The sequence below is a fragment of the Panthera leo genome, chromosome B4 (assembly GCF_018350215.1).
Source record: "Panthera leo isolate Ple1 chromosome B4, P.leo_Ple1_pat1.1, whole genome shotgun sequence".
Taxonomy (NCBI): Eukaryota; Metazoa; Chordata; class Mammalia; order Carnivora; family Felidae; genus Panthera; species Panthera leo.
In genome coordinates, this window is record NC_056685.1 from 23,462,995 (window position 1) to 23,476,304 (window position 13,310).

The following is a 13,310-nucleotide window of genomic DNA, read 5'->3' on the forward strand; positions in this document are numbered from 1 at the left end:
CAACTTCATCACTGCCACCTTCACTACTACCATTTACTGCATGTCTCCTTGGTTGCAGGGCACTGTGTCATGGGATCTGCATGTGTCATCTCTAAGCACATGCTCAGAGGTCACATTCTTGTGACCTGAAGGTGGGAGAAACTTCCCAGGGCACACAGTGACCAGCTCTCGGTCATCTGCCCTCGCTAGCTCAGTGCACTTGTTTGGGTACTGAAAGGTATACACCCCAAAACCCACTGTATGTCCCTGCTGGGATTGGGCACCAGCAGTAGTCGAAGCCAGCCTTCCTCTCCCCCCCATCACACACACAGGCACGCACTCATGCACACACGCATGCACGCACACACACACACACACACACTTCTGCTCCTATGCTGGGGCACCCCAGGGTAGAGATTGCACCTGATGCCCACTGTACATCTACCATATGCATGGAGTTCAGATGCATCTCTGCCCGAGTGGTCTCCAAACAGAAATTTGAAAACTTCACTGAAGCAGAGGAAAAACAAGATCCTCGGGCTCATCACCTTGATGCCCCTTTCCGCACTGTCTCTTCTATGAATGAGTTGTCTCATGAATGAGTTGGGGTTAGTCTTTGCTCCCCCTTGTCCCTCTCCAGCAGAGGCTGGTGTGGTTTACGGATGACTCTGCCCAACTCCTCACCTTCCCCAACAAAAAAGAACCAGACAACCACAAAGTCCCTTGCTGGTCTTGTGCATGACCCTTTATAAACCTAAAGTTTTTCCTAGGGGGGAAAAAAAAGCATTTTCTAAATGAAGTAATTTGTTTAGACATTGACAAACATTAATGTGTCGTTACGAATTAATTTACCAAATTAATCGATCAGTTTAGTTAAATAATCAGATCAAGCAGATAACAGGCCAGTGTGATCTGGTCTGATGAAATTAGATGAGCAGAAATACCAGATGATTAGACCAGATTACCCAAATGCTCTTTAGAAGCATTCACAGGCAGAAAGTGCGAAGTCTTCCCAGGGCCTTATGTCCTCACCCGGGGAGAATCTAAGGGTTGGGCTGGTGGTGAACTGACTCATGATCACATCGCTTGGACGTCTGCTTCTGCCCTCATTCACACCCTGATGCTCACCACTTCCCTCTTTTACTTATGAGGCCTTCGTGATTACGCTGGTCCACTGGGACCATCCAGGATAATCTCCCCATTGCAAGATCCCTAACCTCTGCAAACTTTCTTTTGCCAGGTAAGGGAACATATTCCCAGGTTCCCGGATTAGGTTGTGGATTATCTTTGTTGTTGTTTGTTTGTTTATTTATTTATTTTGAGAGAGAGACAGAGAGAGGCAGAGAACAGAGAGAGAGAATCCCAAGCAGGCTCCGCACTATGAGAGCAGAGCCCCAGGCGGAGCTTGAACCCAGGAACCATGAGATCATGACCTGAGCCTCAGCCAAAGTCAAAAGAATAGAACGCTTAACCGCCTGAGCCATCCAGGTGCCCCCTTTGTTTTTTTTAACATGTTGTTGTTTTTTTTTTTTTTTGAGTGAGAGAGAGAAAGAGAAGGGGGGAGGGTCAGAGAGAGACGGGGACAGAGGATCCAAAGCAGGCTCTGCAACGACAACAGAAAGCCTGACCGTGGGGCTTGAACTCACAAACTGACAGTTAACCAGCTGAGTCACCCAGGTGCCCCAGTAGGTGGGTTAACTTTGGAGGGCCATTATTGTGCCTCCCACAACAACCTAAGGTCATTGCCAAATTTTCAGAAGTCATGATGGCAAGTCTGGTCCCTTGCAGACACCTCCATGCTTAGGGACTCTAAAAGGCTTTATGGGATAAAACTGTAAACCCCTGATTCTGCCACAGCAACTAAACTAATCTCTCTGCAGTAGGGCTTAGGTGCCAGAAAACTCCTGTGACCACAGAAATATGCAACCTGGGAGGATAAATAGCATGCTTCCATTAACATCCATCATCTATGACTAGAAGATGATGGGTTGGTTTACAAACTCCCTATGATTAAGAGGAGCTATAATTAATTACATGTTGGAAGGAAATTGACTGATAATGCTCAGAACATGGGACTCCAGCCCCCTTACTCCAGACTCTAGAAAAGACAAAATCATTGAATTTACAAGTACTTCTGCCATAAAATATGTTAACTGGAGATAGGGTCCAATAATAGACTCAGCTATACTGAAATACTTATGTGTGTACTTAAATATAATCTCATATTGGGGCACCTGGGTGGCTCATTTGGTTAAGCATTCAACTTCAACTCAAGTCATGATCTCATGGGTCATGAGTTTGACCCCTGCATCAGGCTCTGTGCTGACAGTGTGGAGCCTGCTCAGATCTTCTGTCCCCTCTCTGTCTGCTCTTCCCCTGCTCTCTCTCTCAAAAATTAAAAATTTTTTTCTTAATTTTAAAAAATCATAATATAATCTCATATTTTTCTCCTGGTTTAATTCTACTGACAACAGTGCATTTAGTAGCCCCCCCATGCTTGGAACTGAGGATAAAGTCTTTAAGGGTAAGAATGAAAACAGTTTAAAATATGCCATGTCCTGAGTAGTGGCAGTTAAAAGTTGACTTGGTCCTCAAGAAGTTGCATTCATCTGGAAGTGCTGCCATAACAAAGTACCGTAGGCCAGGTGGCTTAAGCAACAGACATTTATTTTCTTGCAGCTCTGGAGGCTAGAAATTCAAATCAAGGTGTTGGCAGAGTTATTTCCCTCTGAGGCCTCTCTCCACAGCTTGTCGATGGCATCTTCTCCCTGTGTCTTCATATGGTCCTCCTGTGTATATCTGTGTTCTATCTATATATATCTATATATCTATGTGACACCAGTCCTATTGCATCAGGACCAAACCTAGTGATCTCATTTCAACCTACTTAACATATTCTAGACCCTGGCTCCAAGACTGCCTCCTGGGGGTTTAGGACTTCAACATTTGAATTTGAGAGGAATGCAATTCAGCCCATTACAGGAATGTAGTACCTAGTGGCGCAAAGAGCAGGTGGCAACAGAAGTGGGCTGAGAAGAAATGCATATACACATGTGGAACAGTCATGAGATGAGCTGTGACTTGACCCAAAGAGAGTTTAATTTGCCCTTAATTAGAGGGAAGACACCAGTTACAGGGACAATAGATAGTACGGAGCTCCCACCTGCTTCTGGATAATTCGCTAATAAAAGTGTAGTTTCAAGATTTTTGGCCTTCCTTCATCTATATTCTGCTTGTCATGGCAGTTCAAGAGTACCCAGAATATGTCTCTTTCCCCTGTGGCTAGAAAACTCTATCTTTAACCTTGTATTACGAGGCAATCAATCAAAATAGAAGAGATATGAAAGTTTCCCACTTTACCTCCTGGGGACAGAAAACTCTGTCTTCATGTTAGCTTTGCCCCTAAACCTCTCTACCTTAATTCTCTGATCTATAATAAAATAAGATATCCTGGATGATTCCACAATTCTATTATTTAGTGGGGTTGGACTCAAATCTACTTATGACTCTAGAGAAAATTATTTCATGTTGGTTTCCCAGGGAAAGATTAAATTAAAATCATGACCACTTAACGGCTAAATACCAGATAAGGATGAATACCAATAAAAAGAAAAAGAATTAGAAAAATAAGCAATGGATACACTGTTTATAGTTTTTATTAACATTAATCATGTCCTTATGGCAATTACTGCCTGTATGAGCCAGCCAGGGCTGACCTAACATAGTGCTGCAATTGATGGCTTAAACAACAACAGAAATTTATTGTCTCCCAGTTCTGGAGGCCGGAAGTCTGAGATCAAAGTGCCAGCAGGATGGCTTCCTTCTGAGGACCCTAGAAAGAACCTGCTCCAGGCTCATCTCTGCTCCCAGGCTTCTGGGTCCAGTCTTCACACGGCATTCTCCCTGTGTGCACGTCTGTGTCCAAATTACCTCTTTTTATAAGAACACCAGTCACATTGGAACAGGGGCCCACCCTCCCCTACTATGACTTCAACTTAACTAATTACATGTGCAACCACTCTGCTTCCAAATACCTCATCTCCTGGGATATTGAGGGTCAGGACTTGGCCATATCAATTTTGGAAGAACACATTCAATCCATAACCCTATCCGTCCATGGATTTAAAAAATAGTGAGAATATTTCATTTTCCCACCTCTTTCATTTCAAAAGAAAGACTCAGTCTTAGTCAACATGTACCTGAATTTTCTGTAATGAGAGAATGTAATGAATAATTAAATCAAAAGCAATTTGAAAACATCTTCTAAGCCAACTAAAATAAAAATTCCAATTATAAAATGGATCCCCCTTTATAAGTGCATAAAATCTGTTTGCCTCTAGAAGTTTCCTGATCCTTTTAGCATATCTGTTTTTCTCCTCCTACTCATGCGTGTGTTAGGGTTAGAAGTTATTTTCAGAACACCTTCCACTTAAGGAATCCTTCAGGCAACAAAGTATCTGTTTCACACCACCTGTCATTATTCAGGGGTCCATGAGGCACCTGTAAGGAAGAGAACTGCCATGAATGACTGGCACCCCGGGGCCAGAGATGGGAGATCGGGGGATCGGGTGAATGGCACCGTTTGTTTATTTCTCTTTTAGTCTATGTACCCACAAATAAATATGTGATGGCTCAGAGCAACCACAATTGAGACGTGTTTGATACGACTAAGAAAGCCTCCCTAATTCCAGTGTAGACTCACTCGGCATTCTCCAGAGCACATATTTACAAATAATATATATTTGCATCCCTCTTATATCTCACAGTAAACACGGCTAGCACATAATTTCTTTAATTCTTCTTCACTTTTAATTAGCTTTTACAGAGAATAATATTGCAGGTAAATGCCACGTCACAGGAGTAACATTTTCTGATAACTTAGGAATTCAAAGTGACCACAAAGGATTCCCACAATTTGAGAAAACCGTAGTTTAATATGGACCTTTCAAAGACAAGTATACAATTGGCATTTGTTGATATTCCTCTAACTCTGGTTTGAAGAGGTCTACTATGCTGAACACTTAATGCCTGATTTCTCAGGGGCATAACGTTTTAAAAGCAGGTTGAGAACAAAAATCTCATTAGACATCGCCTGGTTAATGTCCTCAAAGTAAATCAGTGGAAATGATAAAAGCCTGTCTGTGGACATAGAGAAAGCATCTTCTAGAGCTGAGGGGACATCTTGTGGCCAATTTTAGTAAGGATTTTTAAAAATGAGGTATTTTGACTCTCTAAATACAGTGACCAGTTACAGTGTGTTAGAAATTGCACCTTACTCAGGGAGCATAAAGATGAAGAAGACATAAGCTGCACTTTGAAAAAGCTCCCAGAATAGAGAGGGACTGAGCATTTTAGTATCACTAGCCCTCATTTGCTTTATATATACACAAGAAATATAGGGATCTTGTAAAAAAGTTTATAAAATACAGATGTAATGAACATTTGTGTGTTTTTGCCTGTCCTCCATATATCCACGTCCCTCACCACCTCAGCGCAGTTGGATTTTGGAGTTCATTCCTCTCTCAGCCACCGTCCACATGTTGGGGAGGATTGCTGGTCAACCCCTCCGGCTTCAGGCCTCTCTAGTCCTCATATTCTATCGGGAGCACGGGATCCAGGCTAGGTAAATTTGTTCACTTCCAGCAGTGAACTTTTGTTTGACATACAGGGACAAAGATGACCCCTTTCTGCGGGTGGTCTGTCAGCCTGGAGATGCTGCTGGCCAGCTGTTATCATGTGGGAAATGAAGGAGCCCAGGGGAAGGCAGAGGCAGGAAGAGAAGAGCACTCAGGGTCTGACCACAGGATTGGAGCGCCTGGAGCCAGTCACACCACCGTGGACTGTTCCATAAAAAAGGGCTGATCCTGTAACAAAACCAAATGGATTAATGCAAAAGACAAGCATAGAAAGAGAGAAAGAATGACAACCAACCAACTAATGGAAAACTATTAACAACCTTCAGGTAGGTAGGTAGGTAAGTAGGTAGGCAAGTATATTAACGTAAACACAGTAAATAAATAAAATATATTTATATATTGATGTATTATTTGTTATTATTAAATACTTCTAAAACTTAGCTTTCCCGGCGAAATACAATGTGAAAAACTTTCCACATACATAGATGTCACACTGCTTTTACTTAAAGTTTGCATAGTTATGATGCTGTAAAGGCATCATAATTTGAACAATTGATTGTCATTTGTTGGACATTTTGAACATGTAGTCTGTTTGCAATCTTTGTGGCTGTCAACAATGTTGTGATCTTACATGCTTTCCTGAAAAATTGTCAGACTGTTTCCTTAGAGAGAATTTTTGAAGTTCCAGCAGTAATTATCTAACTGTGTTTGAGATACAATAATGATAAATTGGTTTTATTCAGATGGCTTTACTGCCCTTGGAAAACATAGATGCCAGCCAGGGTCATGCTAATGTTTCAGATTCAGACTGTGACACTATTAGCCTCAGGAATTAAAACACCCATGGGGGCATGGGGGACTGGGTCAATGGCACTATTTGTTTATTTTTCTTTTTGTCTATGTACCCACAAATAAATATATGAAAAGTGGCTCAATGTCATTACTCATTTGGGCGGGGGGATATAAATCACAATGAGATGTCTTCCATGATCATGAGATAGCCGATTAGAAGGGCGAAACTTAAAAAGATTTACCACATCAAGTGCTGGTGATTAAACATAAACCATTCCAGGACCCAGCCCTTCCACATCTAAAGATTAACCCCAAGTCAATTAAAACATAGTTTACAAATCTTTACAAGTATTTATACAGGGATGTTCACAGCAGTTTTTTTTTTTTTTCCTTTATAGCCCCAGATGGAAACAACCTAGACATCTATATAAATTAACAATTTGTTGGGGTGTCTGGCTGGCCCAGTCAGCAGAGCATGCCCCTCTGGATCTCGGGGCTGTAAGTTTGAGCCTAGCTTGGGGGTAGAGATTACTTAAATGTAAAATCTTAAAACAAAACAACAAAACCAAAAAAACGATTTGTGGTGCATCCTCATAACGGAGTGCTATTCAGCAATAAGAGAAGAAACTACTGATTCACACACACATGACAAGAATGAATTTCAAAATCATTGCTCTGAGAGAAATAGCTCATCATAAAAGAGTACATACTATATGATTTTTTTTATACAAAACTCTGATACATGCAAGCTAATCTGGAGTGACAAAAAGCAGATCTGTAGTTGCCTGACCAAGAATGCAAAGTGATAGCCTATAATGTGGCACAAGAAAGTGTGTATTTGGTGCGGGGGGTGGAGGGGGGGAAGGGAATGGAAATCTGTATCTTGAATTGTGGTCATATTTTCATGGGTGTATATATGTCAAAACCCATGAACTGTACACTTGAAATGGAGGCATTTTATTGTATATAAATTATACCCAGATGCAACTGATAAAACAATTTAAAAGCAAACACCATACACGGCTTACAAGAGTTTCTTTAAAAGTGAATATACAAACTGAGGGTTGATGGGGGGTGGGAGGGAGGGGAGGGTGGGTGATGGGTATTGAGGAGGGCACCTTTTGGGATGAGGACTGGGTGTTGTATGGAGACCAATTTGACAATAAATTTCATATTAAAAAATAAATAAATAAATAAATAAATAAATGTGAATATAAAGCTTGAAGGTACAAGCATGGAAAGTAACATGCTATGAAAACACCAAAGGAAAACAAAATCACGAAATATGGACTCCAAGGCAAGAAACACTATTAAGAGGAAAAGAAATATTTCATAAAGATAGAAGAGTCAGGGGGCACCTGGGTGGCTCAGTGGGTTAAGCATCTGACTCTTGATTTCGACTCAGGTCATGATCTCGCAGTTCATGAGTTTGAGCCCCACATGGGGCTCTTCATTAACAGTGAAGATCCTGCTTGGAATTCTCTCTCTCTCTCTCTCTGCCCCTCCCTTGCTCAGGTGCTCTCTCATGTGCTCTGTCTCTATCAAAATAAATAACCGAGTTGAAATTTTTTTAAAAAGATGGAAGAAGCAGTACTTCAGGAAGACACAAGTGTAAATCAATATGCACCCAATATCATATTTTCAAAATATTTAAATGATATAAAAAGTAACGATAAATTACACAAATATATAATCATATTTGAGGATATTTATCACTCTCCTTTTCAGTACTGATACAAGAAGACCAACAGAAAAAAAAAGTAAAGCTATAAAATATTAGAACAAAATGACTAAGCAACTTGAGTGATTTGACATTTATAAAATATCGCACCAGGAAATTGCATTCTTTTCAAGAGCACCTGGAATAGTTAATTAAATTGGCCATTTGCTGGGCCATAAGGCAAATCTCAGTATATTTTAATGAATTAAAATCATAGAGTGTGCTCTCTGACCACAGTGGAATTAAGCTAGAAATTTATTACAAAAAGATAATTAGAAAAACCCAAAATGGTTAAAATTAGATAATACATTTATAAATAAGCACAGATTGAGGAAGAAATAATGCTGGAATTTAGAAAATAATTGGAATGAAGAATAATAAAAACACAGCATTCCAAAATGTGCAGTAGAGATAAGAATCTGCTTAAAGGGCCTTACCTACAAATATTAAAAAGAAGAAAGGCTGAGGATAAATTAATTGGGGGTTCTGGTCTTAAGATAGAAAAAGAACAAGCAAATTAAGACCAAATAATATGGAAGGCAGAAAAACATAAAGGAGAGAGTAAAACTTAATGCTAACAAAGTACAATAGATAATTAATAAGACAAAAATTTAAATTTTTGAGAAGACTAAAAAAAATTGATAAGTTCTTGGCAAGTGTAATGTTTTTCAAAGCAAAAAGTAACATGAAAACATGGAAACAGACATGAATCTAGACCCTAAATATATAAAGAGGCTAATAATGGGGAACCCTTAAAAGATACAGCAAAGGATTGCAATCAAAATGTAAAAATTAGGATATTTATGAGACAATTGGAAATTTGAGCACCGAACATTGGATAACCAAGGAATTGTCACCATCTTGTAGGTGTGGTGGTGATGACACAGTTAATTAAAAAATGTACATCTCAGTTCCCTCCCCAGACCCGGAAGTAAAGGCATCTGGCGAGTACGGTCCAGTTTGAGGGACAGCTGTTTTCTAGACCTGGAGAAATGCAAAGTCCTCTCTCTTTAAGGCAAATGAGATCTTATCTACTACTGTCAGTGTTCGGAACCATTATCCAGTGGAGGGCACCCTTAAGCATCTGAAAGAGAGAACAGATTGTTGAACTGTCATTCCAAAAGGTTTGGGATATCTGACCATTATGGCACCAAGAAACTTCTTGTGTATGAGAGGTAACTTTCTCTTTGGTTCAAGATGTTGGATGATCCGGTTTCCTGCAAAAATCCTCCTTAAATTAGTTTCGTTTAGGCTTTACAGCGTGAAGTGTGGTAATACAGACAATGAGTCTTCAGAGAATGAAGAACTACTGAATAACCTACTTAAAATGGGAGTAGATGTTGACATGGCGAAAAAACGACAGCCTGGAGTTTTTAATAGGATAGGAACTAAAGAGCAAGACCTGAAGATGTTCCTTCTATCCAAAGGAGCTAGCAAAGAAGTGATTGCTAGCATTATATCAAGATATCCACGAGCCATTACACGCACACCTGAAAGTCTTTCAGAACGGTGGGATCTGTGGAGAAGAATTACGACATCAGACCTTGAAATTATAAACATCTTGGAACGTTCTCCTGAATCTTTTTTTCGGTCCAGAAACAACCTAAACTTAGAAAATAATATCAAGTTCCTCTACTCAGTTGGATTGACCCATAAATGCCTTTGTCGATTGTTGACCAATGCCCCACGTACCTTCTCCAATAGTCTAGATCTGAATAAACAGATGATTGAACTTTTGCAAGAAGTCTGTTTGTCATTGGGTCACAATGAGCCCAGAGATTTTGTTGGGAAGATAATTTTTAAAAACCCTTTCATTTTAATTCAGAGTACCAAACGGGTGAAAACTAACATTGAGTTTTTACAGTCCACTTTCAACTTGAACAATGAGCAGCTGCTCATTCTGCTATGTGGTCCAGGAGCTAAAATTCTAGACCTTTCCAATGACTATGTCAGCAGAAACTACACAAATATCAAGGAGAAGCTGTTTTCTCTTGGGTGTACTGAAGAAGAGGTGCACAGGTTTATCTTAAGCTATCCAGATGTGGTCTTCTTGGGAGAGAAAAAGTTTAATGATAAAATAGACTGCCTCCTAGAAGAAAAAATTAGCGTATCACAAATAATTGAAAATCCTCGGATTTTGGATTCAAGCATAAGTACTTTAAAAAGTCGAATCAAAGAATTGGTAAATGCTGGCTATAATTTCAGTACATCAAACATCACTCTTTTATCTTGGAGTCAAAAAAGATATAAAGCTAAATTGAAAAAGTTAAACACTGAACAGAACATTGTTCTAGGGAATTAAAAAGTATCTTATAATGTAATGATACCTCATTTTGAATTTGGGCCTTTCAAAAAGGAGAGGTTTGGTTTCTTAACTGTATATACTGTATAACCTGCAAAAATTGCTGCTAATGATCCTTTGGATATTTTACTGTAAAGGCTTGTAAAAACTCATGGTCAGGATGCTCTAGTATAGTTTTTCCAGTTATCTTTTCTCTAGTTTGAATTAATACAACATCCAATTATATGATACAGGCTGTGACTGTCCTATGAATGGTAGTTTCCTGAGTGTAGGACAGAACAATATGTGGAAAGATAAAAAGTACAAAATAAGCTTTTGGTTCCTATTCAGATTAAAAAATCAACAGAGTCATTTGGATAGTTCTATTTCCTCTCAGGGTTTTGAATGGCAACTGATTTCTCCTGTTCCCACATATCTAATTGTGGCTCATCTTCAAAATAAAATGCCAGTAAAAATCTGACAAACCAGAAAGGAGGGGTTTTTATCTCAAGTTCTACATTCTCCAATTAAACCATTAGTATGTTCCCCCTACCCGCCCCCCCAACTTAGGCTCAATTTACTATGGGTATATCCTGATTTTCTTTGAAGAAAATGGCAACTATGATGGGCAGAAAAATGGCCACCCAAAGATGTCAGTGTCATAATTCCCAGAATCTGAATGTGTTATGTTACACTGGAAAAGGACTTTGCAGATGCAATTAAATTACAGACCTTAAGACAGGGAGATTATCCCAGATTATCTGTGTGGGCCCAATGTTATCATATGCGTCCTTCAAAATGGAAGAGGGATGTAACAGAGGAGGTCAGAGTAATATGATGTAAGGACTTGACCCTATTTACTGGATTTGAAGGAGGAAGGGACCATGAGCCAAGGAATGCAGGTGGCCTCAAAGAAAATGGAAAAGGCAAGGAAATGTTCTCCCCTAGTGCTACTAGAAAGGGACACAGCCCTGCTGGGACCTTAAATTTAGCACTCTGAGACATGTGTCAAACTTCTGACATTCAGAACTATAATATAATCATTTTGTGTTGTTTTAAGCCACTGAGTGTGTGTCTGTTGTTACAGCATCGAATAGATGAATATAGGAACTAAATGATAATTAGTTGCATTATAGGTGAAGTCACAAAATATGGTTCTTTTAGCATATCTGTGTTTCTTTCTCTTGTAATTAACTTTTTTTTAATCCACATAACTTTTTGGAATGATGACTAAGTTACTGTTTGTGAAGACCTCTAAATGTATAAAAAACTAAATGTAAGTAATAAAGTCTAAATAAAGAAATATTTTTACCTGAAAAAAAAAAATGTACATCTCACATTGAGATGCATACCACAGTGCCTCTGTACGGGATGATCCGATGATTTGCTCCAATATATTAAGAGAGCAGAGCTGGTGGTAGGGGCATGAAAGGAAAGCAGTGTTTTTGCTCTGCTGGTTGTTGAGAGGGTGGGGGTGAGAGGTACATGGGATTCATCAAACCACACCGTTTACATATGTGATATTCAAATTTTTCCATAATAAGCAAATTCCTAAAAAAAAAAAATACTATGAAGCAAACTGACACAAGAAACACAAAAAATATATTCTTATATGTATTAGAAAGATAAAATCCATAATAAAAATCTTTGGGCCCCAAAACAAACAAAATTGTTGATGTAGATGACCAGACTTGCAAATCCTAAGGAGTTACAATTAACCAATCTTACATAGATTCACCAGTGACTAGAAAGAGTGAGAAAAATTCTCAGTTAATTTTATGAGACTAGCATAACAAACCTGGCAAGAACATTATAAGAAATGTAAATCAAACACAAATATACTTCATAGATGCAGATGCAAAAATTTTTGAAGAAAACATTAGAAAACCTAATCTAGCAATATTTTTTTAAAAAAAAAAAACAAGAAGGCAAGTTGAATTCATTCCTGGAATGTAAGTTTGCTCTATCACTCAAAAATCTATTACCAAAAATAAATAAATAAATAAATAAATAAATAAATAAATAAATAAACCATTATCACTTTGGGAGAATAAAGAACAAATATTACATGATCATCTCAATAGACGTGGAAAAAGTAGATAATAAAAATTTAACATTTATGATAAAATTCTTATTTAACTACTAATAGAAGAAAAAAAAATAAAGCTAATCAAGGGTGTATATGTATAATATCTATAGATACCATACAGAATGGGAAAGTATTGAAAGCTTTCCCCTGAGACCAGAAATGAGACAAGGATACCCATTATTATCAGTTTGAGTCAAGATTGTACCATATCTTAGTGCCATGTGGCAAGAAAAAGAAACAAAATATATAAGAATTGAAGGCATAGTAATAAAAGTGCCATTATTTTTATTTGCATTATTAATACATAAAACGGTCAAAACTGTACACAGTCCATTTGCATTAATAAGTAAACATAGTAAGGTCACTGTTTAAAAGTCAACATACAAATCAATTACATTTTTATATTTGAGTACTTAATCGAAAATAATTTTTAAGTGACATTATAACATCTGAAAAAAAGTAAATACAAAAGAATAAATGCAGTAAAATACTTATAAATCATATAGGCAAAGTGTTATTGAACATTATTATGTACAATTAAAGAAAATACAACTAAATGTAGGAATAAAGTAAGTTCATGAATATACTCATCAACATACTCAAATGTTGAAAAGAAGTCAGTTCTCTCAAACTGACCAATAGATTTAATAAAGTCTCACTCATAATCCCAGCAGGATTTTTTTCCAGGAAATTGACAAGATGATTCTAAAATTTATATAGAAATGCTAAAGAGTCAGAATATCCAAGAAAACTTTTTTTTAAAAGAACAAAGTAGGAGGACTTACACTACAACACAAAACACCTTTAAAGAAA

At 38.1% G+C, this 13,310-nt stretch overlaps 1 protein-coding gene across 1 annotated transcript; it reads left to right on the forward strand.

Annotated features, from left to right (window-relative positions):
• Nucleotides 1-9,246: 9,246 nt before the first annotated feature.
• LOC122225511 (transcription termination factor 1, mitochondrial-like) lies at nt 9,247-11,180 on the forward strand. Its single transcript, XM_042948374.1, has one exon. The coding sequence runs from the start codon at nt 9,272-9,274 to the stop codon at nt 10,427-10,429; it is 1,158 nt and encodes a 385-aa protein (XP_042804308.1). The 5' UTR covers nt 9,247-9,271; the 3' UTR covers nt 10,430-11,180.
• Nucleotides 11,181-13,310: the final 2,130 nt, after the last annotated feature.

Bases quoted from the DNA above. Each gene is read 5' to 3' on its own strand.
- LOC122225511 (XM_042948374.1), top strand. From the start codon at position 9,272: ATGGCACCAAGAAACTTCTTGTGTATGAGAGGTAACTTTCTCTTTGGT.